Genomic DNA, 25,387 nt, shown 5'->3' on the forward strand with positions numbered 1-25,387 from the left:
CAGGGACTTTAAAAAAAAAAACAAAAAAAAAAAAAAACCTACAACTTATATCCTTTGGCTAGGCCATTAATATCAGATTGGTGGGATCCAACACCTGCCACCCAAGACCACCACTACACAATGTAGAGCACTGTGCTGCTCAGACTATCTGGCAGCCATAGGTGATAAATGCTGAAAACCGTGGCACCTGGTAAGACCTCAAACCAGTAGATACTAACCATGCTAAAGTCCTGGGCAACCTACATAAAATAATGTTTAATACATTTACCATACTATTTCTGCTCCCATGCTCTTTGTCCTTAATTGCAGAAGTATATCTTACAAACTCAATATTGTATTTTAAATAAATATCAGGAAAACTGCCATCAGTTCTAAGTGCTTCTTTTTAAAGACTCTGTTAAAACCTGCTTTAGGGGAGGGAGAAGAGTGTAAAGATACCAAGGGGTTAATGAAGTGACCTGTCAATTCTTCATATATTGGAAGGGGAGGGAGAAGGGGGGAGGGAGAAGGAGGGAAGTGGTGTCAAATCGGATGCTGCAAAGAGGCAAGCTGGATCCAAGTAGGTTGAAATGCTTTATGAACATTATGTCCCCTTCATCAGGTACATACAGAAAAATCTACTACATTAATGTGTATACTCAATACTTGCGTTAAGGACCTCCGGAGTAAGTGTAGCCCATTTAAAAATCCAAAAGTATTACCTATTAACCCCTTCAGCCCCAAGCCTATTTTGACCCTAAAGACCAGGCCATTTTTTGCAATTCTGACCAGTGTCACTTTATGAGGTTATAACTCTGGAACGCCTCAGCGGATCCCGGTGATTCTGAGATTGTTTTTTCGTGACATATTGGGCTTCATGTTAGTGGTAAATTTAGGCCGATATTTTTTGCATTTCTTTGTGAAAAAAACGGAAATTTCGCGAAAATTTTAAAATTTTTAAACTTTGAATTTTTATGCTCTAAAACCAACGAGACATATGACACAAAATAATCAATAAATAACATTTCCCACATGTCTACTTTACATCAGAACAATTTTGGGAAAAAAAAAAAAATTTAAGGAAGTTATAGGGGTTAAAAGTTTGAGCAAACAAAATTTACAAAGCCACTTTTTTTTAGGGACCACATCACATTTGAAGCGATTTTGAAAGGTCTACATGACACAAAACACCCAAAAGTGACACCATTCCAAAAACGGCACCCCTCAGGCTACTCAAAACCACATTCAAGAAGGTTATTAACCCTTCAGGTGCTTCACAGTAACTAAAGCAATGTGGAAGGAAAAAAAAAAAAATGAACATTTTACTTTTTGCAACAAAAATGTTAATTTAGCCTCAAATATTGCATATTCACAAGGGTAGCAGGATTAAATGAACCCCCAAAATTTGTTGGGCAATTTCTACTGAACACGCAGATACCTCATATGTGGCGAAAAACCACTGTTTGGGCGCACGGCAGGACTCGGAAGGGAAGGAGCGCCATTTGACTTTTTTGAACAGAAAATTAGCTGGAATCGTTAGCCGCACCATGTTGCGTTTGGAGAGCCCCTGAGGTGCCGAAACAGTGGAGCTCCCCCACATGTGACCCCATTTTGGAAACTAGACCCCTCATGGAATTTATCTAGATATTTATTGAGCACTTTGAGCCTCTGGGGGCTTCCCAAAAGTTAAGAGTTAAGCCGTGAAAATAAAAAAAAAAAAAAGTTTTTAACCACAAAATTGTTACTTCAACCAGGTAGCTTTTTTTTTCACAAGGGTATCAGGAAAAATTGCACCATAAAATGTATTGTGCAATTTCTTCTGAGTACACAGACACCTCATATGTGGTGGAAATCAAATGTTTGGGCGCACAGCAGGGCTCGGAAGGCAAGGAGCGTCATTTGACGTTTCAAACGCAAAATTGTCTGGGATAATTAGCGTATTCCATGCTGTTTGGAGACCCCCTGAGGTGCCGAAACAGTGGAGCTCCCCCACATGTGACCCCATTTTGGAAACTAGACCCCCATGGCATAAAAAAAAAAACAAAAAAACAAAAAAACAAAAAAAAAACAGTAGCAGATGGGGGGGGGGGGGGGGCGGCGGCATATAAAGGGAGCATCTGTGATTGTGAGACGGCGGCTGGGATAGGGTGGGGGCGGATGGGAGAGGGCGCAGTGGATGCAGGAGCGGCAGAGGATGGGGGGGGGGATGGGTGGGAAGTGGAGTGGGAGGTGAGATTGGGGATAGTTACCCTACAGGATGGATCTAGGCAGCTGGATCACAGGAGATGAAGGAGGCAGCAGATCGGGGAGGGTGAGAGGTGGGGGAGGGAGCGCAGCGCAGATCACGGAGGAGACAGGGGAGGGAGCGCACAGATCACGGCGGTGACAGGGGAGGGAGCGCACAGATCACGGCGGTGACAGGGGAGGGAGCGCACAGATCACGGCGGTGACAGGGGAGGGAGCGCACAGATCACGGCGGTGACAGGGGAGGGAGCGCACAGATCACGGCGGTGACAGGGGAGGGAGCGCACAGATCACGGCGGTGACAGGGGAGGGAGCGCACAGATCACGGCGGTGACAGGGGAGGGAGCGCACAGATCACGGCGGTGACAGGGGAGGGAGCGCACAGATCACGGCGGTGACAGGGGAGGGAGCGCACAGATCACGGCGGTGACAGGGGAGGGAGCGCACAGATCACGGCGGTGACAGGGGAGGGAGCGCACATCACGGCGGTGACAGGGGAGGGAGCGCACATCACGGCGGTGACAGGGGACGAGCAGCCGATCACGAGGGAAAGGGGCCGGGCAGCAGATCGGGGGGAAACCGGTGGCACTGTGGCAGATGGAGGGCGGCGGATCGGGAGGTGTGGGAGTGAGTGTGCGGGCAGCAGATACGAGGGGTGGGGGTGCGGGTGGCAGATCGCGGCGGAGGGCAGCGGATCGGGAGGTGTGCGGGTGAGGGTGCGGGTGGCAGATCGCGGCGGAGGGCAGCAGCGGCGAATCGGGAGGTGTGGGGGTGAGGGTGCGGGTGGCAGATCGCGGCGGAGGGCAGCAGCGGCGGATCGGGAGGTGTGGGGGTGAGGGTGCGGGTGGCAGATCGGGAGGTGTGGGGGTGAGGGTGCGGGTGGCAGATCGCGGCGGCGGATCGGGAGGCCGGTTTCATACAGTGCAATGGCAGCGCGGCAACTTCCGGGTCCCATGCTCCGGTCTCATAACAGCATGGGACCGGAGCTTGTCGCCCTGCCATTGCACTGTGTACACTCACTGTGCTGGCGTGCTGCAGGGACGATGACGGGGGCGGTCACCGGCAACAGGTCCACTGTGATTGGAGACAGCGGTCACAAGGCCGATCTCTCCAATCAGAGTTACTGGAGCTGGGGGAGGGTGATCCAGTGAGGTCACCCAGCTCCAGCCAATGGCCAGTGCTATAGCTGCACTGGCCAGGGCTGGATTTCAATGTTTCAGTCACTTTAAGTGGCTGGAACATTACAATGGCTGTGATTGACTGAGTGGCGTTAGTCAGCCAATCACAGCCTCCGTAGGTCCGGGGAGGAGGCACCACCCCTCCTGAGGTCAGGTACAGGTCCCCTCCTCCCCGAATCTGCGGTTTATCCTAACTTTTTGCAGTCACCGGAGGCTCCGGTGCCGCGATTACGCCATGACGGAAAGATCCGTCCTTTGTTGTTAAGGCCCAGGGCACAAGGACGGATCTTTCCGTCCATGGTCGTGAAGGGGTTAACCTGTGAAATGGACAGGAAATTTAATCAGGTATATGTTCCATTATGGTTAGACGTAGAAAATTAATTTTTTGGATGATTAATAAAGAGCATAGATTAGCTATGTTCAAGCACTGCACGCCTAATATGCCTATGTTTATTCATTCTATTATGGGTGGTTTTAATCGTACGGCCAATATACTGGAGATTACAATTTTCCAGTGAGATACAACAAATTGTGTATATATATATATATATATATATATATATATATATATATATATATATATATATATATATATATATATATATATATATATATATATATATATATATATATATATATATATATATATATATATATATATATATATATATATATATATATATATATATATATATATATATATATATATATATATATATATATATATATATATATACACACACATATACAGACTTTTAATCTATACATTTTTCAGCACCACTTTTATAAAAAGAAAAGTGAAAACTGTCTGTATGTACCTAATGAAAGGGAACGACCATCCCAAAGACATAGTTCATTAGAGCATTTCCACCTCTTCAGACCCAGCTTGCTTCCTCCTTGCAGCACCTGGTTGACAACGCTTTATTTTTCTTCCCATTGTACAACTCTATACAACACAATTCAACTCTGTTGAGCCCAAGGTCAGTGCAGCAGTAAATTAGGGGAGTATTCCTGCTTATTTCATTGTTGTACATTGTTACCACCAGAGGCAGGACAAGGGTAGGCAGCTGCCTCTGAGGTGGGCACACTTCTCTTCACTTTTAACATTAATAAATAAAATTATCTACTTTTAAAAGGTTTTTTTTCTTATGCATATACACAGTTAACTGACCATTATGTTTATAGACAAACTTTTTTGATTACCTACTGAAGCATGCAGTGTATTGTACTGTTCAGTGTATTATTTAGTAAATTGGGAGCGCAGTATAAGAAAGAAGGGAATTTTGTTACTTACCGTAAATTCCTTTTCTTCTAGCTCTTATTGGGAGACCCAGACGATTGGGGTATAGCTACTGCCCTCTGGAGGCCACACAAAGCACTACATCAAAAGTGCAAGGCCCCTCCCCCTCTGGCTATACCCCCCCGTGGTATCACGGGTTCTCCAGTTTTAGTGCCAAAGCAAGAAGGAGGAAGCCAATAACTGGTTTAAACAAATTAACTCCGAATAACATCGGAGAACTGAAAAACCGTTCAACATGAACAACATGTGTACCCGCAAACAACAAAAAAACATCCCGAAGGACAACAGGGCGGGTGCTGGGTCTCCCAATAAGAGCTAGAAGAAAAGGAATTTACGGTAAGTAACAAAATTCCCTTCTTCTTCAGCGCTCTATTGGGAGACCCAGACGATTGGGACGTCCAAAAGCTGTCCCTGGGTGGGTAAATAAATACCTCATGTTAGAGCTGCAAAACAGCCCTCCCCTATGGGGGTGTCACTGCCGCCTGCAGGACTCTTCTACCTAAGCTGGCATCCGCCGAAGCATAGGTATGCACCTGATAATGCTTGGTGAAAGTGTGCAGACTGGACCAGGTAGCTGCCTGGCACACCTGTTGAGCCGAAGCCTGGTGACGTAATGCCCAGGACGCACCCACGGCTCTGGTGGAGTGGGCTTTTAGCCCTGAAGGAACCGGAAGCCCCGCAGAACGGTAGGCCTCTAGAATTGGTTCTTTGATCCATCGAGCCAGGGTGGCTTTAGAAGCCTGCAACCCCTTGCGCGGACCAGCGACAAGGACGAAAAGTGCATCGGCACGGCGTATGGGCGCCGTGCGGGAAATGTAGATTCTGAGTGCTCTCACCAGATCTAGCAAACGTAAGGCCTTTTCATACCGGTGAACCGGATGAGGGCAAAAAGAAGGCAAGGAAATATCCTGATTAAGATGAAAAGAGGATACGACCTTAGGGAGAAACTCCGGAATGGGGCGCAGCACAACCTTGTCCTGGTGGAACACCAGGAAGGGAGCCTTAGATGACAGAGCTGCCAGCTCAGACACTCGCCGCAGCGATGTGATTGCAACAAGAAACGCCACTTTCTGCGACAGCCGAGAAAAGGCAACTTCCTTCAGAGGCTCGAAGGGCGGCTTCTGGAGAGCAACTAGTACCCTGTTCAGATCCCATGGATCTAACGGTCGCTTGTACGGGGGCACAATATGACAGACCCGCTGCAGGAACGTGCGCACCTTAGGAAGACGTGCTAGACGCTTCTGAAAAAACACGGATAGTGCCGAAACTTGCCCTTTAAGGGAGCTGAGCGACAAGCCCTTTTCTAACCCCGATTGCAGGAAGGAAAGAAACTTGGGCAATGCAAATGGCCAGGGAGACACTCCCTGAGCAGAGCACCAGGACAAGAAAATCTTCCACGTTCTGTGGTAGATCTTAGCCGAATTCGACTTTCTAGCTTGTCTCATTGTGGCAATGACTCCCTGAGATAATCCAGCAGATGCTAGGATCCAGGACTCAATGGCCACACAGTCAGGTTCAGGGCCGCAGAATTCTGATGGAAAAACGGCCCTTGGGACAGTAAGTCTGGTCGGTCTGGCAGTGACCACGGTCGACCGATCGTGAGATGCCACAGATCCGGATACCACGACCTCCTCGGCCAGTCTGGAGCGACGAGTATGACGCGGCTGCACTCGGATCTGATCTTGCGTAGCACTCTGGGCAAGAGCGCCAGAGGCGGAAACACGTATGGGAGCTGAAACTGCGACCAATCTTGAACCAAGGTGTCTGCCGCCAGAGCTCTTTGATCGCGCGACCTCGCCATGAATGCCGGGACCTTGTTGAAACTCCATGCCAAGATACGTTAGTGACTGAGTCGGTGATAGGATCGACTTTGGAAAGTTGATGATCCATCCGAAAGACTGTAGAGTCTCCAGCGTAGCATTCAGGCTGAGTTGGCATGCCTCCCGAGAGGGAGCTTTGACCAATAAGTCGTCTAGGTAAGGAATCACCGAGTGTCCCTGAGAGTGCAAGACTGCTACCACCGCCGCCATGACCTTGGTGAAGACCCGTGGGGCTGTCGCCAGACCAAATGGAAGAGCTACGAACTGAAAATGGTCGTCTCCTATCACAAAACGTAGAAAACGTTGATGTTCTGTAGCAATTGGCACGTGGAGATAAGCATCTTTGATGTCTATTGAGGCAAGGAAGTCTCCTCTGGACATTGAGGCAATGACAGAGCGGAGGGTTTCCATCCGGAACCTCCTGGCGTGCACATGTTTGTTGAGCCGTTTTAGGTCCAGAACAGGACGGAACGAGCCGTCCTTTTTTGGAACCACAAAGAGATTGGAGTAAAACCCTTGCCCTTGTTCCTGAGGAGGGACTGGGATAACCACTCCTTCCGCTTTTAGTGAATCCACCGCCTGCAGCAGAGCATCTGCTCGGTCTGGACGTGGGGAGGTTCTGAAGAACCGAGCTGGAGGACGAGAATTGAACTCGATTCTGTACCCGCGAGACAAAATGTCCGTCACCCACCGGTCTTTGACCTGTGACATCCAAATGCCGGAAAAGCGGGAGAGCCTGCCCCCGACCGGCGATGCGGAGGGGGGGGGGCTGGAAGTCATGAGGTAGCCGCTTTGGAAGCGGTACCTCCATTTGCTTTCTTGGGGCGTGTGTGAGTCCGCCACGAATCTGAGTTTCTTTGCGTCCTCTGAGTCCCTTTGGACGAGGTAAATGGTGTCTTGCCCGAACCTCGAAAGGACTGAAACCTCTGCTGCCACTTTTTCTGCTGAGGTTTGGGTGTTCTGGGTTGTGGTAAAGAGGAGTCTTTACCCTTGGACTGCTTAATGATGTCAGCCAATGGCTCGCCAAACAGTCTCTCTCTAGACAAAGGCAAACTGGTTAAACATTTTTTGGAACCAGCATCTGCTTTCCAGTCCTTTAACCACAAGGCTCTGCGCAAAACTACCGAATTGGCGGACGCCATTGAGGTGCGACTGGTAGATTCTAGGACCGCATTGATAGCGTAAGACGCAAACGCCGACATCTGCGTGGTAAGGTGCGCCACTTGCGGCACTGCTGGATGCATAATAGCATCCACTTTTGCTAAGCCAGCTGAAATAGCCTGGAGTGCCCATACGGCTGCGAATGCCGGAGCAAACGACGCGCCTATAGCTTCATAGACAGATTTTAACCAAAGGTCCATCTGTCTGTCATTGGCATCTTTAAGTGAAGCGCCATCCTCCACTGCAACTATGGATCTAGCTGCAAGTTTGGAAATCGGGGGGTCTACCTTTGGACACTGTGTCCAGCGCTTGACCACCTCAGGGGGGAAAGGGAAACGCGTATCTTTAGATCGTTTAGAGAAACGCCTTTCTGGGTGAGCGTCGTGCTTCTGGATTGATTCTCTGAAGTCAGAGTGATCTAACAAAGCACTCAATTTACGCTTGGGATAAAGGAAACGAAACTTTTCCTGCTCCGCAGCCGCCTCTTCTGCTGAAGGGGCTGGGGGAGAAATATCCAACAGCCTATTGATGGCTGAGATAAGGTCGTCTACCATGGCATCCCCATCCGGGGTATCCAGGTTGAGAGGGGTTCCAGGAGTGGATTCCTGATCACTCTCATCAGACACATCACAGGGAGACTGATTGCGCTGAGACCCTGAGCAGTGTGAAGACGTCGAGGGTCTTTCCCAGCGAGCTCGCTTAGGGTGGCTGGGGCCATCATCTGAGTCATAATCCTCGGCCTGTGAAGCCGGGGACCCCCCTGTGGGCTGGATACATTCCAAGTAAGGGGGACCTGAGGACAGAGGCCTCGCCGTGCCCAGAGACTGAGCCCCATGCATAGATTGCAAGGTCTCAAGGATTTTTGCCATAGATACAGACATATTATCTGCAAAAACTGCAAAGTCCGTCCCTGTCACCGGGGCAGAACTTACAAGCGTCTCAGCCTGGGTCGCTACCTCTCCTGACTCCGGCTGGCGAAGCAGCACCGGGTCGGAGCATTGCACACAATGGGGGTCATCAGAGCCTGCTGGTAGATTAGCCCCACATGCAGCACACGCAGTATACACAGCCCTTTTTGCCTTGGCCGCCTTGCGTTTTGAGGATGACATGTTGCTGCTTCCACAGAGCGATCTGGGATATGCAGCCAGAAGCGCACCTCACAGTGCAAGAAATACAATATCTATATAACTGTATCCAGTACACTGATACACAGTGAGGCACTAGAGGGACCAGCACAGAAAATCGCTTACCGCCCGCTTAAAAAGCGGGTGTGTGGTCGCCAGATAGCCCCTAGTCCAGGTCTCCCAGAGCCTTGCGTCCTTCCTCCAGCCAGGCATGCATGTAATGGCTGCCGGCGTCTCGAGAGAGGAAGGGGGGCGGGCCCTGGGCGTTCCTGGCCAGGAGCGGGAAGCCTGCTTCCCTCTGTGCCAAGTGAGAGGGCTGGAGCATGTAAATCAGGCTCCAGCCCTCGTCGCTGCTTGCGAACAGCGTCTCTCCCCTACCCTGAATGACAGGGTGGGGGCGGGAACGAAACGGAGCTGCCGGCGTCCTAGGCCCAAAAAGCCTGGGACTAAAGTTATAACCGCCGCCGCCGTAAAAGCGCGGACGGCGGATCCCCGGCGCACCACAAGTCACAGCAGCGCCGCCCGGTCCAGAGGGGGTCGGCGCTGCGTTCCCAAACACAAACAGTCCCCCAGTAATCTGTAGGGACACCAACTCCACGTTGCGGTCCCCGGCGCACTATAACACCCAGCCAGCCCGGAGTGTGTCTGTGCCTGCCGGGGACACAGAGTACCTGTAAGATGCAGGGCCCTGTCCCTGATCGTACTCCTGCTCCGAATCCATCAGGTTCCAATGGGTCTGTGGATGGAGCCCGGCATCAGAGCTGAGAGGCCGGCAGGATCCCACTTCCACAGAGCCCTACAAGGGGATGTGGAAGGAAAACAGCATGTGGGGCTCCAGCCCCTGTACCAGCAATAGGTACCTCAACCTTGCAAGCACCATCCAGGGGTGAGAAGGGAGCATGCTGGGGACACTATATGTGTCCTCTTTTCTTCCATCCGACATAGTCAGCAGCTACTGCTGACTAAAATCTGTGGAGCTATGCATGGAATGTCTGACCTCCTTCGCACACAAAGCTAAAACTGGAGAACCCGTGATACCACGGGGGGGTATAGCCAGAGGGGGAGGGGCCTTGCACTTTTGATGTAGTGCTTTGTGTGGCCTCCAGAGGGCAGTAGCTATACCCCAATCGTCTGGGTCTCCCAATAGAGCGCTGAAGAAAATCACTGTTCTTCGTACAGACCTCCCCCATCTCCAAGAGCAGTGTTGAAGACATCTTAATTCATGTTTTATGGCTTTCAATAACCTAAATATAAATGCCAAAATGCATACCAGAGTGATGCGCCTGCACCTTTCCAGGTATAAATTCAGGACAGTCAAGGAGTCTAGAAAAGTCTGTTTGCTTATGTTCATGAGAGTGAGTCGTAGGAATTGGCCACTTTTCTGGATCCACCTTTGCCCTTATTTTCTGGTCTATCATCTCCACTTCTGTACTGTCCTTTAATGCCTGAAACAAATTAAGATTAGGGAAGCCTCCTCAGAAATCTGCCAGTACTAAATAAATTGTAGTCTGCAGATGTATGTCTGCATTCCCAGGAAATAAGCCATGGCATGTTTCCTCAATTGTTTTCATATGTAAAATCCAAGCTTTAGGTAGTGTCTCAATGATGACCATTTGAGTATTGAGCATACTCACAGTGCACACTAAGAAGAAAAAAAAAAAAAAAAAGTGGGGGGTTTACTTAATTTTTAAAGCAGTTTTTTTGGGGCTATTGCTTAAAGAGTGACAACTTTAATTTTATAAATCAGTAGTGTATGTATATATGAAAGAAAAATAAAATATCAGAAATCTGCCTTATTCTCCTGCACTGATAATCTTAATTCATGGGTAATATTTGCCACATTGCAGTGAAGCAAGCAGACCATGGGACCCTCCCTCTGTTCCCTCTTTTTTTCCAAGGAGATATTAGAATGTGCCCATTATATATCTTTCTCCGATTTCCAAAGCAAGAAGTGGAGTACCATATTAGCAAATACTGATAAAAAGCTGATCAAAACATGCAAGGTGGTATTTAAATAAATTAACAAAAAAAAAAAAAAAAAAAAAAAAAAAAAACCACACAACACAGCACCAATGTTACTCAATGGGGCTATTCAGATTAGCTTCCAGCCCCCCACTGAGGGGTGGGGGGGGGGGGGGTTCAAGTCCTATGGAGCCACAGTATAGCATGTTTGACTTTTTTCATATTGCCATTCTTTAACATCGGGAGCTATAAAATGGTCTAGTAAATTAAACTGCGGTAAAAGAATAAAAATGAGCCAATATTTGTGGAATACACTCCGGCATCTTTTTTTATAGGATTGTGTGAAATTCACTTCATGGAAACATGCTATTCTGCTGCTCTAAACTGTACTAAATGGAGAAAAAAAAAAAATTGGGAGACCCAGACAATGGGTGTTTCGCTTCTGCCTCCGGAGGACACAAAGTACTACACTCAAAAGTGTAGCTCCTCCCTCTGAGCTTATACACCCCCTGGAGAACCAGATCTAGCCAGTTTAGTGCAAAAGCTGAAGGAGAATAGCCACCCACAAGTAAAACAGAGCAAGAACCGGAACAACCGGAGACTCTGTCCACGACAACAGCCGGTGATAACACGCGGAACAAGAAAATTGCCAACAGGCAACAGGGAGGGAGCTGGGTCTCCCAAGACGGAACTATAAGAAAAAGAATTTACGGTAAGTAAACAAAATTCTCTTTTTCTTTTTCGTTCCTATGGGAGACCCAGACAATGGGACGTCTCAAAGCAGTCCATGGGTGGGAAACAGAAAAACTAAGTAGGCGGAGCCTAACTTCACAAATGGGCGACAGCCGCCTGAAGGATGCGTCTGCCCAAGCTCGCATCTGCCGAAGCATGAGCATGCACTTGGTAGTGCTTTGAAAATGTATGCAGGCTAGTCCAAGTGGCAGCCTGACAGACTTGTTGAGCCGTAGCCTGGTGCCTGAAAGCCCAAGAGGCACCGACAGCTCTGGTCGAGTGTGCCTTGATCCCCGGCGGGGGAGGCACCTGAGAACACTGGTAGGCATCCGAAATGGTCGACCTAATCCAACGGGCTAAAGTCGGCTTAGAAGCAGAGAGGCCCTTGCGCCGACCTGTGGTTAGCACAAAAAGAGAGGTGCACCGCCTAAGAGCAGCGGTGCGAGACACATAGATCCGGAGAGCATGCACCAGATCCAGAGTATGCAACGCTTTTTCAAAGCGATGAACAGGAGCCGGACAAAAGGAAGGTAGGGTAATGTCCTGGTTAAGGTGGAAAGGAGAGACCACATTAGGAAGAAAGTCCGGAGTCGGACGGAGAACCACCTTATCTTGATGAATAAACAAAAAAGGTACGAGGGAAGTTATGGCCACTAGAAAGACCACTTTCTGTGAAAGACGAAACAAAGCAACCTCCTCAAGAGGCTCAAAGGGGGGTTTCTGCAAAACCGTGAGAACCAAATTGAGGTCCCAGGGGTCCAAAGGCCGCCGGTAAGGTGGAATGATGTGAGACGCGCCCTGCATGAAGGTAAGGACCTGAGCCAGCCGGGCGATACGCCGCTGGAACAGCACTGAGAGCAGAGACTTGTCCCTTGAGAGAGTTGAGGGACAGTCCCAGCTGCAGACCGGACTGTAGAAAGGACAGAAGGGTCGGCAAGGAAAAAGGCCAAAGGAGAATGGCCGGAAGAGCGACACCAGGACAGGAACATTTTCCAAGTCCTGTGATAGATCTTGGCGGAGGAAGACTTACGGGCCCGAGTCATAGTGGAGATGACTTCATGAGGGATACCAGAAGCCGTCAAGATCCAGGACTCAAGAGCCACGCCGTCAATCTGAGAGCCGCAGAATTCTGGCGGAAAAACGGACCTTGTGAGAGAAGGTCTGGACGGTCCGGAAGATGCCACGGCACCTCTACGGACAGATTGAGCAGGTCTGGGTACCAAGCTCGCCTGGGCCAGTCCGGAGCAATGAGGATGATTCGACGGCCCTCCATCCTGATCTTGCGCAGGACTCTGGGCAAGAGAGCTAGAGTGGGAAACACGTAGGGCAGATGAAACTGGGACCAGTCTTGAACCAGAGCGTCCGCGGCGAATGCCTGAGGATCGTGGGAGCGAGCCACGTAAACGGGAACTTTGTTGTTGTGACGGGATGCCATTAGGTCCACGTCCGGAGTGCCCCATTTACGGCAGATTGACTGAAAAACTGCCGGGTGCAGGGACCACTCGCCACTGTCCACGGTTTGACGGCTGAGATAATCTGCCTCCCAGTTTTCCACGCCTGGAATGTGGACTGCGGATATGGTGGACTTGGAGTCCTCCGCCCATAGAAGGATGCGTTGTACCTCCAACATTACCAGGCGGCTGCGTGTCCCGCCTTGGTGATTGATGTAGGCAACCGCTGTCGCGTTGTCTGACTGGACTCGGATGTGCCTGCCCGCCAACAGGTGGTGAAAAGCTAGGAGAGCTAGAAGAACGGCTCTGGTTTCCAGCACATTGATTGAAAGGGCTGACTCGGACGGAGTCCAAGCGCCCTGCGCTCGGTGGTGGAGACATACCGCTCCCCAGCCGGATAGACTGGTATCCGTGCTGAGGATCACCCAGGACGGGGCCAGAAAGGAGCGCCCCTGTGATAGAGAGAGTGGCCGAAGCCACCACTGAAGAGAGCTCCTGGTCTGTGGCGACAGAGCCACTAACCTGTGCAAGGAGGAAGGCCGCTTGTCCCAACAGCAGAGAATGTCCAGCTGCAGGGGACGCAGATGGAACTCGGCAAAGGGAACAGCCTCCATTAACGCCACCATCTGACCCAGCACCTGCATCAGGCGCCTGAGGGAATAACGGCGGGGCCTCAGCAGAGAGCGCACCGCCAGTTGGAGGGACTGCTATTTGACTAAGGGCAACTTCACAAGTGCCGGCAGAGTCTCGAACTGCATCCCTAGGTACGTGAGACTCTGGGTCGGAGTCAGAGTGGATTTGGGAAGATTGACAAGCCACCCGAATTGGGCTAGAGTGGCAAGAGTGAGCGAGACACTCCGCTGACAGTCTGCGCTGGATGAAGCCTTGACAAGAAGGTCGTCCTGGTAAGGAATCACTGCCAACCCCTGGAGGTGCAGAACCGCAATCACTGCTGCCATGACCTTGGTGAATACCCGAGGGGCCGTGGCTAACCCGAAGGGGAGAGCCACGAATTGAAAATGTTCCTCTCCGATTGCAAAACGTAGCCAACGCTGGTGTGAAGCTGCAATTGGCACATGCAGATAGGCATCTCTGATGTCGATGGATGCCAGGAAATCTCCTTGGGTCATTGAGGCAATGACTGATCGCAGAGACTCCATGCGAAAATGCCGCACCTGAACATGCTTGTTGAGAAGCTTGAGATCCAGGATGGGCCGGAAAGTACCGTCCTTTTTGGGGACTAGGAAGAGATTTGAGTAGAAACCTCTGAACCGTTCCCGGGCGGGAACTGGTACAATTACTCCGTTGGCCTGCAAGGATGCCACGGCCTGAGAGAAGGCGGCGGCCTTGGAGAAGGGGGGAGTTGACAAAAAATCTGTCTGGCGGGCTGGAAGAGAATTCTATCCTGTAGCCGTGGGAGATTATATCCCGCACCCACTGATCGGAGACGTGTTGAAACCACGCGTCGCCAAAGTGGGAGAGCCTGCCACCGACTAAGGATGTTGCTGGAGCGGGCAGATAGTCACGAGGACGCTACCTTGGCGGCAGCACCTCCTGCGGTCTTTTGTGGACGCGCTTTTGGGCGCCAGTTGGATTTCTGGTCCTTGGCTGAGTTAGTGGACGAGGCCGAGGGCTTAGAGGACGACCAGTTGGAGGAACGAAAGGAACGAAACCTCGACTGATTCCTGCCCTGGACAGGTTTCCTGGTTTTGGTTTGTGGCATGGAAGTACTCTTCCCGCCAGTAGCTTCCTTAATAATTTCATCCAGCTGTTCACCGAACAGCCGGCACCCAGCAAAAAGGGAGTCCAGCAAGGTACTTCTTTGAAGAGGCATCTGCCTTCCACTCTCGAAGCCACAAGATCCTGCGGATAGCGAGGGAATTAGCCGAAGCCACCGCAGTGTGGTGAGAAGCCTCCAGCATGGCAGACATGGCATAGGATGAAAAAGCTGAAGCTTGGGAAGTTAAGGAAAACATTTCGGGCATAGATTCCCTGGCGATGGAATGCATCCCCTCTAGAGAAGCAGAGATGGCTTTGAGAGCCCACACTGCTGCAAAAGTCGGGGAGAACAAGGCCCCTGCTGCTCCATATACAGATTTGGCCAGAAGGTCAATCTGGCGGTCAGTGGAATCCTTAAGAGAGGTGCCATCAGCCACCGATACAACGGTCCGGGCTGAGAGTCTAGACACCGGGGGGGGTCTACCTTTGGGGAATGAGCCCACTCCTTGACCACCTCAGGTGGGAAGGGAAAACTCATCAGAACCACGCTTTGGGAAGAGTTTGTCAGGACAAGCCATGGGCTTGGTCACAGCGGCCTGAAGACTGGAGTGGTTAAAGAACACACTCTTTGCCCTTTTAGGTGAGGTAAACTGATGCCTTTCTGCCAGAGAGGGTTGTTCCTCTGATACTGGCTGATTGCTTCCATTAATTCTGTACTGGATCTCAATCAAATCACTAACATCTGAGTCACTTTCGGACAGATCAATGGGGTACATGGAGTTAACCTCCGAGCCCCCCGTAAAGGCATCCTCCTCGTCCTGCGAGTCAGCTCCTGAATCAGAGCCGCGGGACGAGGAAGGAGAGGGAACCCTGTGTCTCTTAGAAGGACGGGGTCTGGGACCAGATGATGAATCCTCTGTGAGCTCCGGTCCTGAGAGACCCCTAGCAGCAGAGGCACCCTGTGAAGGGGGCTGATGCATATTCAGCAAAGTCCTGGACAGAAGTCCCATGGAGTCCTGGAGGCAAAAGACTGGGAGATAGACCTGAAAAAGGATTCTACCCAAGCCGGGGGTTCAGCCACAGGAGCAGGAGCAGCCTGAGAGACCACTGGGAGTGAGACTCCATGCTGAGGCACCGTCAGGTTAGAGCAGGCATCACAATGTGGATAGGTGCTCGGTTCAGGCAGTAGGAGCTTACATGCAGCGCATACTGAATACAGCTTTGGTGCCTTGCTCCTCGTGTGAGACATGCTGCTGGAGTGGGGGCTCTGCCAGAGAATGACCCCCAGAGAGTATATACAGAGGTCCACAACCAGAGGTTGTGGCTTACCAGACCGCTGGAGCGGTGTTGTGTGCCCTCCAGATCCCGAAGCCTGGACCCCCAAGCACAGTACCTCAGCAGGGATGCTGCAGACCAGCGCTGCAATGACTGATCGCAGGGGGAACGCTGAGAAAATGGCCGCCGGAGCGAAGAGAGGGGGCGGGACTTGCTTGAGAGCGGGATCTGGAGGGCCATAAAGACCTACAGGGGAGGGGACATACACTGCAATGAGGAGTGACCCTCCCTTGTGCAGAACGGCCGCCGGGCGGAGCCGAGCCTGTCCCTCTGCATGAGTGACATGCGAGGGCAGAGAAACCGAAACTAGGCCTCCGGCGAAGCCGGGGCCTAAATTTGAGCGGTGCGGCCGGCGCGCAGGCACCATCGGCGCGGTTCTCAGGCGACAGCAAGAGAACCCGCCGGAAATGTCATAAAACACAATCAGCACACTCTCCCACAACAATAAAGTACAGGGACCCCCAATATATAAACGCCTCAGGTACTTAGCTTGCTGAGACGCAGGGTTCCAAGTCCCTGGGGATGAGTGCTTCGGTCCAGCAGGATCCTGAAGGGCTGCGGATGGAGACCGGTCTCCTGCCAAGCATGGAGAACCGTGCTGGCTCCCACTTCAAGCCAGAGCCCAGGAGGGATGGTGAAGGAGCGCGGCATGTAAGGCTCCAGCCTTGGAATCAACCTTAACAACACCGCCGACACAGTGGGGTGAGAAGGGACATGCCGGGGGTCCAGACTTGGACCCGCTTTTCTTCAAACTCTTTCCAAAAATCAAAAATCAGATGAGAATGCATGCCTCCTGAACACAAAGCGATAAACTGGCTAGATCTGGTTCTCCAGGGGGTGTATAAGCTCAGAGGGAGGAGCTACACTTTTAAGTGTAGTACTTTGTGTGTCCTCCGGATGCAGAAGCTAAACACCCATTGTCTGGGTCTCCCATAGGAACGATAAAGAAATTAAACCATGGTTCGTTGGAAAGCGATCAAAATCAAGTAAAAATATAATATTATACATACAATATTTTTACAGCCATGTACCATGCACTGAATAGTACCAATGGATGAGTGTTTACTAATGACAAAGACAATACCTCACAAATAAGAGTGATATCTGTAGTCAAACATTGCACTCGATGGAAACCTGCAATCAGAGAAAGCGGCAAAAATCCCTGTGAATCCATCTTCCTCCTGAGAAAGAAATCCCTTTCCAGATTCTGCAAACTGAAGTAGTATTCGCTGAAAAGTATAGAGAATAAATCAATATTCCCATTCTTATCCAACCAAGGCTTACTCCAAAGTGTTACTTACATTTGACGTTTAAGATACTCCTTCAGCAACTTTTCATCCACCCGATACATTTTCACCCCCAATCCATCATCATAATAGTACACCATGTTGGTACGATTTTCAGAAAGCGCGACTTTGAAGGGCACAGAAACTGTGCTGACGTTAGACATGCCAGTGTGACCTTGATAAGAAAAATTTAAAGAAAACGGGGAAGAAAATGTTTTTGCTCCAGATGGTTGTGTGCGCAATGTATGCAACCATTGATGTACTAAACCTAGGGTAAAAGAACTGAGCATTACCCCTTCCCCGTCCTCTTCCTCTGCCTCTCGATCGGCCTCTAAAGCCACCTCTTGCACCACTGGATTCACTTTTGGTGCTCAGAACATCATCCTGGTCCCTTTTTCTCTCTCGCTGCAAACCTGTATAAAACAGCACATGTATAGAGTGCAACAAAAGATTATGTATAACAGTACTGTGCACATTAGAGGAGTTTTCCCCCATACAGTAATACAGAAAAGAAGTGCTCACCGTCATATTGTTACTCAAATACAAACAATATAATAAGTCAGTATATTTACCAATATTCACAGACAAAGCTTCACGCCAGCTCTAGTGGACTCTGCATATGTGAAAATTGCCTGCTGTCTGCACCAAAATACAAAATCTGCACTAATTTTATAGCTTCAGGTCCCCTCCCCCCATTTTGTTTGGCAGACATGAAAATTTATTTTTTTAAATTAAATCAAGTTTTAGGAGCTCTAAAAGGATCACATTTCAGATATCACACATGAACAAGTTTTGACATTTAATATATAATTTTCAGCATTTAATGTAAAACATTTATAGTAACAAGATTAAAGACTCTAGAACAAATTCAGAGTGCTCGGATACAAGATCTGATGTACGTCTTAGTGGATTTTAAGTAGAAAAATCACACAAAGTCAATAGTTACTGCGGCCCGTTTTTTCATCCAGTGAGATGGAGTGACAGAAGTGTCTGAGGCAACACAGGGGGAGAGCTTATATTAGTTCATACCCAAGTAGAAGATTGTTCAGTACCACAATTGCACCACTAGATGGCAGAAGAGTCCTTTATACTTTAGCTAGAGAGACAGCACTAAGAATGCTATGCAAAAGGAACGAAAATCCCCACCACAGCCCTAGACAGAGGGAAACCCATTTTTCAGCTGATTTTGGGAGTGGTAGTGCTGGCCTCCAGTTATGGTGTCATTGTCCTGCAGAGGAACCCATCTGTATTCTGAGTCTTGTCCCCACCCTCCAGTCACCAGTAATGGGGCTGTGGGTGGGGGTTAATACCCGATGATTGGCAGGTCACTGGAGTTGTATTCTGGGCCTCGATCTGCCCTAGCACCCAATGGCAAAGTAGACATCTAAAAAGGTGTTAGATTGTGCCATCCAATGTCCATGGACCAGACTGCACCCTGAAAGCTCAAATTAGTTAAGAACCAAAAGCAGATGCCAAACAAGAATAGGAGTGAGATTAAGTGGGGGAACCAATGGGCATTACCTTCCAGCAGGCACAACCTTAGGCTGTGACTCCAGACCCTCAGGAAGGCCGAGACTCAACGGCAGCAGGTTCATATTCAAACGAACCCAGAATGTTGAATAGTTTCCAGATATTATTAAAAGTGTACGGCTACAGCAGATTGTGTTGGTGCCCCAAGCTCCAGGAGACCTTATTCACCAATTTTTTTTTTTTTTTTTTTTTTTTTTTAAATTAAATTAAATTAAAAAAAAAAAGTTCAACCGACATTAATGTCTACGGCCAGCTTTAGAATTGCAAATCACTTCAATGGAGGGCATTATAAATCTTACCAAGTTTATATTATCTATTCCCTTTTCATTTTGGTCACAAGAGCATACAAGTGCAGCTCGTCAGAAGCAGAGATTCCAGCCTGTCTCAAATGGGCTCTGCAGCTTGGACACTGAGCATTCAGGGAGGAGTACTCTGCTCACCGTGGGTGTAATGTCCTCGCTTTGGTTTTTTGCTCGATTCAGGTTGAGTCTGTGACACCAAATGATTGGTCCGATTTTCTGCATTGTCAGCTTTCTTGTCCAAGCACAGTGGAACCCATTTTTGTTTGAGCACTGTAGATAAAGTAGAAAGAGGGTTAAACAAATCCCATGATTCTCCATCCGACAGGCAGTTATTTACCAGAATGTTGATCACTAAAGATTAGTGATCGGCAGAACCCAGACTGTAGAAGTCCTGATCCGCGCAGTTTCAAAAGTATCCAGGTGCCTGGGGCTCTCAGCTAATGATCTGGCAACTTGGGGAAAAATAAAAAAAAAATTAAAAAGCAAGCGCGCTATACTTAAGTCTCCAGCATGGCTTTAACTGCTTCCATGCCGCTTACTCTTCTGGGGCCGCTCCTTAGCCTCATACATGCTGTATTCACTGCTTCCCCTGCCCACCAGCCGTCCAGGTGTCTGGTTGGTTGCAGTCAGACACCCCCAGCCTGTGTGACATCTGACTGCAACCTTTCATTTATTTAATTAAGCCGCATGTGCCTCCTCTTATGATACACAGCCAAGATAAGTGTACGGCTCGGGGCAGCAGACGGTAGCAGTTTGCTTTATGTGTGCTGGGTATTCTAATATGGGGGACGCCAAGCTTTTTTTTTTTTTTTTAAAAATATATACTTTTATACCAATCTACAGTGATCCTATTAGAAACTATGTTACTATGTTGCTATGTCCCGCAGACAGGGGTCTGATTGCAAGCAGTCAGACACACTGTCACAAAGGCTGGAGGCGCTGTCTGAGTACAACCAATCACAAACACCAGGACTGCCAGTGGGCAGGGGAAGCAGTGAATATGTATGAGGCTAATGAGCAGCCCTGCAAGTAGTTGGAGTGGTCCGGCAGTTACAGCAGCGCCAGACACTTAGCAAGTATAGCACGCTTGCTCCAATTCCTCCTTTCCCTTCTACCACCATTTTTTAAGTGACAGATTCTGGTCCCCATATACCTATATGGGGACCAGCGTCCAGCTAGATATCCAGGATCAATTCTTGGCCGGGACAGACAGAACAGACAGGCATGAGAGCTATCTATATCTCTATCTAAATCTAATATATCTATATCTCTAATATATCTATCTCTATATAGCCCCCATATAAGTCTATGGGTGTAAGATTAAAAATGGCGGTAGAAGGGATAGCGGGAATGGGAGCATTACCAAGGCTCCAGCATGACTGTACGCTGCTACCAGACCTAGCATTCATTTCCGGCTGGAAACTGACAGCATTTTGAACATGCCCCTATCAGGTGATAGGGGGGGCATGTTGAAATGACGTCTTCATGGAAGGAGCCCATACACTAACATGTACAGTCAGCATCATGGTATAAAATACCACAGGGTCGCCTCTGGTATTCTGATACCCAGTACAGAAAGCCTATGATTACAGCCCCAGCCCAGCACTTATCTTGGCTGTGTATCAGAAGAGGAACCGCACTTTTTTTTTTTTTTTTTTTTTTTTTTTTTACACACGGGGCTACAGCCTGTAGCCATGGGCTTTATCTGTGCTGAGTAACAGAATACCGGGGGACCCTGCACAAATTGTTTTAATTTATTTTTATAACTCAGTACTGACCCACATACAGCGCCTGTCAGTCACTGCAGGCAGACACTGTTACACAGGCTGGGGGTGCATCTGACTGCAACGAATCAGACAGGACGACCGGGAAAAGCTGTGTGTATTAACGACCTGGAATCAGTGTGCTACAATTACACAGAGCCTTTTTAAGTATGAAGCACTTGCTTCATTTTTTTTTTTTTTTTTTAATTTGAAGGCCAAATTCAGAACACCCACCTGGAATCCCAGGCCCGGACATTTTTTAAACCGCCCAGATCCGGACTTTTACAGTCCAGGTCTGCCCAGCTTTACTCACAATAAGCATCTTTATTCACTGTCATGACAGTCAATACTTCACACTATCTATTGCAACTTCCACCATGGACAAATAAAAAAAAAAAAAAAACAATCAATACAGATTTTGTAACTAAAAGGGAATCCGTCACCAGGTTTTTGCTACCCCATCTGAGAGCAGCATAATGTAGAGAGAGACCCTGATTCCAGTGATTAGTCACTTACTGAGCTGTTTGCTGTCATTTTGATATCAATGTCTTCTCTGGTTCAGATCTAGCAGTTCTACAGAGCTCATGAATATGCTTGACTACGCCAAGTAGTCTCTTAATGATAATCTACTGCTGATTAAACAAGCAGTCCAGTAACTGGACATCGCTGAAATCAGGATCTCTGCCTCCAAGTTATGTTGCTCTCAAATTAGGTGACAAAAATTCTGGCAACATTCCCTTTAAGGCAGGGGTCTTAAACATGTGGGCCACATGTGGTCCCTGATGCTGCTTCTTATGACACACTGCCCTCTTGATTGTAACTGATGCAGGGGGCCACCACAGTCAGCGGTTTTTCAGATGAATGTGCATAGCTAGTCCAATGGCAGCTGCCAGCCAGTCATAGGCCCGCAGCTGATGTCATGCGCACTCAGATGTTATGAGTGGAATACTTATTTCCCCCCCACGGACTCAGACTTGCATTGCCAATTTTGATCAGACTCTTGGATCAAAGCCAAAAGTGTCTGAACAGTAAATAGCTCCCTAGTCTATCACAGTTACAAGGGTTATCTGTGAAAATCACTGATAATATTTTTACAAGAATATTTGATGCCTGAATAAGCCCTAGGCTATGTGCCCATGTTGCATTCTGTCCCTGCAGAAATTTCTACAGTGATTTAAACAGCACACGTGCGCTTCAAATCGCTGCAGAAACCGTGCGTAATGAAAAGCCGATTTCATGCACTATGGATGCAGCCCCTCCCATAGACCGAGCAGGAGCTAGATCCAAAGTGCAAGAAAGAAGTGACATGTTGCTTTTTAGAACGCAGCGCTTCGGCAGCAGCGTTCTAATACGCCACGTGGGCATGGATTAGGCACAATCTTCATAGATTATGCTGGGGACGCAGGACGTATGCAGTTACGCTGCAGTGCAGAACGCAGCGCAACTGCATGAAAATACACTACGTGGGCACATAGCCTTAAGCTAAGCTATGCATGCCAATGTTAAAGGCTCATGCTGCCTGTGCAACACAGCCATCTACAAAGTATTATGCAGCAGGAAATAGACATTAAACATACTGGTATATCCAATGATGGGAAGGAGTTAATCATACAAACAAAAGGGTAAAATGATGAAATATTTTATTTATATGGAAAACCTTTTTTCTTGGTTGAAGCCGACTGAACATCCACTTCACAGTTCTCCTTGCTTTCCTCACCATCAGCCCCCTCCATGTTCTTATTTCCCTTCACATTATTGGAGGATATGATTTGTGGATTGAAGATTAGACGTTGGCACTAAAACGGTAAAATAATTTAATTTATTAAAAGACAAGTCTGGTCAGGAATTTTTTTTTCTGCCCCATCACTAAGAAGCTTACCGAGGCTTTGAGATATACCGTATTTTTCGCTTTATAAGACGCACTTTTGTTCCCCCAAATTTTGGGGGAAACTAGGGGGTGCGTGTATCTCTATCTCTATCTTTATCTATCCAGGGGAGGTGGGGGTAGCTCTGGAGCGCAGGTGAACGCTGCGGGCTGCAGCCTTTGACCTCCTGCTCTCACTCATAATATGCACAGCCACTGTCCATCTCCGTGGTGCTGAAACCGCACCGCAGTGATGGGCTGGGGGAGCGGTACATATTATATGTCCCTGCGGCCCCCTGTGATGGCACATGCCCGCCCCCCCAATCCCCGCCCCCCCCCCCCCCCCCGTGTTACGGTAGATATGGCCCCCATGATGCTGCTAATTCTAAAATAAAAAAGCTTTACTTACCCCCTCCAGCGTTTCTCCCCGGTGTCCCCGCTTCCACTGTGATCGGGCAGGCACGCAGAGATCTCCTCTGCTGTGCCAATCACATGACCGGCAGCAAGAACCAGGAAGTGGAGGAAGAGAAGCACGGAGGGAGATCAGCGCTGGAGGAGGCAAGGAAAGAGTCTTTTATTTTACTATGGGCAGCAGCATGGGGGCGATATCTAACACAGGGGGGACTTGTGCAATCCATAGGGGGCCATAGGCAGCACAGGGGAACGTGTGCAATCCATAGGGGGCCACAGGCAACACAGGGGGACGTGTGCAATCCATAGGGGGCCACAGGCAACACAGGGGGACGTGTGCAATCCATAGGGGGCCCATAGGCAGCACAGGGGAACATATCCAGATTAAGGGGATTAATTTTAGGATGGGAGGGCTATGAGGGACATATACCCTATATGATTTGTTAGACGGACACTGGCATTATAAGATGGACCCCATTTAACATTAAAAAAAAAACCTCTCTTCCTTCACCAAATTTGGGGGTGCGTCTTATAAAGCGAAAAATACGGTAGATATTTTTAGAATAGAAAAAAAAAGTATTAACACTTACCCCAGGATTAGCAGTCTCACTTGGAGTTGGCCAGTTCGTGAGAACACTGAAATCACTAGCCTTTAGGAGGAAAGAAAAATAAATAAGTCACGCTGTGCTAGAAACTGCACATAAATGCTCATTAGAGAAAAAAAAAAAAAAAAAAATTACCTTTTTAGAAGCCGGTATGCCAGACTGGACAGTTCTTTCTGAACACTGCAAACCTGTAAGCAAATGAAAACTGCTTAGAGGACATTTATAATAGAACATGTGCACTATGTCTGCATTTGTTTGTTTTATTTATTTTTTTTACCCACCCCTGGTTTAGGCTTAAAGATACTCAGGAGAGGAATACACTACGTGTGCATGTGGCCTTGTTCATGCAATCATTGACAAAGGAACCACCACCACAGCATTTAGTTTTATGGAGCATGTCAGATGTCAGTCTTTAATGCAAGTCTATGAGAGCCTCGTTTTGGCTGATAGACTTGTATTAAAATGAACCTGTCAGGTCCCCAGTGCACGCAGAAACACTAGCAGTTCTGGGTGCATATCTATAATCCCTCCCTAACAGTCCAATGTAGAAGCAAACAGATCTTTAGAAAAAGTATTTCTAAAGATACTTTATGAAATGCTAATGAGGGCTGTGACTAGTCACAGGGGCGTTTGTTCTCTTGATAGTCGGCCCACTTAGCATGTTGTCACTCCCCTGTGGGCATGATACCATACTTTACAATGCCCAGCGTTATGGCAACGTGATACAAAGCCGCGCATAGCTTTGTACCAGTCAGCATTGAGCTTCTTTGACGCAGGGTGTATGTGCCCCCAGTTTCAAAGAGGCTCACTGCCCATGATCAGAAGTCGTCTGGACTTCCAGTCATGGGCACTACTCAGAAGCCAGGTGTATGTGTCCCGGCTTCAGAGGTGTAGTACACATGACCAGAAGTGAGGACAACTTCCAATCATGAGCAGTGAGCCTCTTTGAAACTGGGGGCAGATCTACCTCTGGACCGGACATTACCTCTCTACTAAACAAAATTCCACAATGTCTGTCGGCTATGTCATCCTTCTCTGCGCAATTCCTAAAGCTTAACATGGACAAAACAGAATTCATTGTCTTTCCTCCTCCTCATTCAACTCCCCCAACAAGCCTTTCCATCAAACTTGATGGTTGCTCACTCTCCCCAGTTTCACAAGCTCGTTGCCTTGCAGTAACGCTCGACTCTGCTCTATCCATCAAGCTACACATCCAAGCCCTCTTCACCTCATGCAGACTACAACTCAAAAATCTCCCGGATCCATGCTTTCCTTAACCAAGAATCAGCAAAAACATTAGTGCATGCCCTCATCATCTCCTGCAACCTCCTGCTCTCTGGCCTCCCTTCCAACACTCTTGCACCCTCCAATCTATCCTAAACTCTGCGGCCCGCTTAATCCACCTCTCCCCTCACTATTCCCCAGCCTCGCCACTGTCAATCCCTTCACTGGCTTCCCATCACCCAACAACTCCAGTTCAAAACATTAACCATGACATACAAAGCCATCCACAACCTGTCTCCTCCTTACATCTGTGACCTAGTCTCCCGGTACCTACCTGCACAAAACCTCATATCCTCACAAGATGTCCTTCTCTACTCCTCACTTATCTCCTCTTCCC

General features: G+C 48.6%; 1 protein-coding gene across 2 annotated transcripts in view; it reads right to left on the reverse strand.

Annotated features, from left to right (window-relative positions):
- LARP1B (La ribonucleoprotein 1B) overlaps window positions 1-25,387 on the reverse strand; it is a 57,151-nt gene that overhangs the window by 26,982 nt on the left and 4,782 nt on the right. For both annotated transcript variants that reach the window (XM_075348718.1, XM_075348709.1), the window contains 8 exons: window positions 23,902-23,954; window positions 23,752-23,811; window positions 22,544-22,682; window positions 19,262-19,393; window positions 17,585-17,704; window positions 17,307-17,466; window positions 17,090-17,234; window positions 10,077-10,251 (listed from right to left, as the gene is read on the reverse strand). In XM_075348718.1, the coding sequence (XP_075204833.1) occupies window positions 10,077-10,251; window positions 17,090-17,234; window positions 17,307-17,466; window positions 17,585-17,704; window positions 19,262-19,393; window positions 22,544-22,682; window positions 23,752-23,811; window positions 23,902-23,954 (984 nt within the window). The remainder of the gene's footprint in view (window positions 1-10,076; window positions 10,252-17,089; window positions 17,235-17,306; window positions 17,467-17,584; window positions 17,705-19,261; window positions 19,394-22,543; window positions 22,683-23,751; window positions 23,812-23,901; window positions 23,955-25,387) is intronic.

The sequence above is a fragment of the Anomaloglossus baeobatrachus genome, chromosome 1 (genome assembly GCF_048569485.1).
Source record: "Anomaloglossus baeobatrachus isolate aAnoBae1 chromosome 1, aAnoBae1.hap1, whole genome shotgun sequence".
In the NCBI taxonomy this organism is placed as follows: domain Eukaryota; kingdom Metazoa; phylum Chordata; class Amphibia; order Anura; family Aromobatidae; genus Anomaloglossus; species Anomaloglossus baeobatrachus.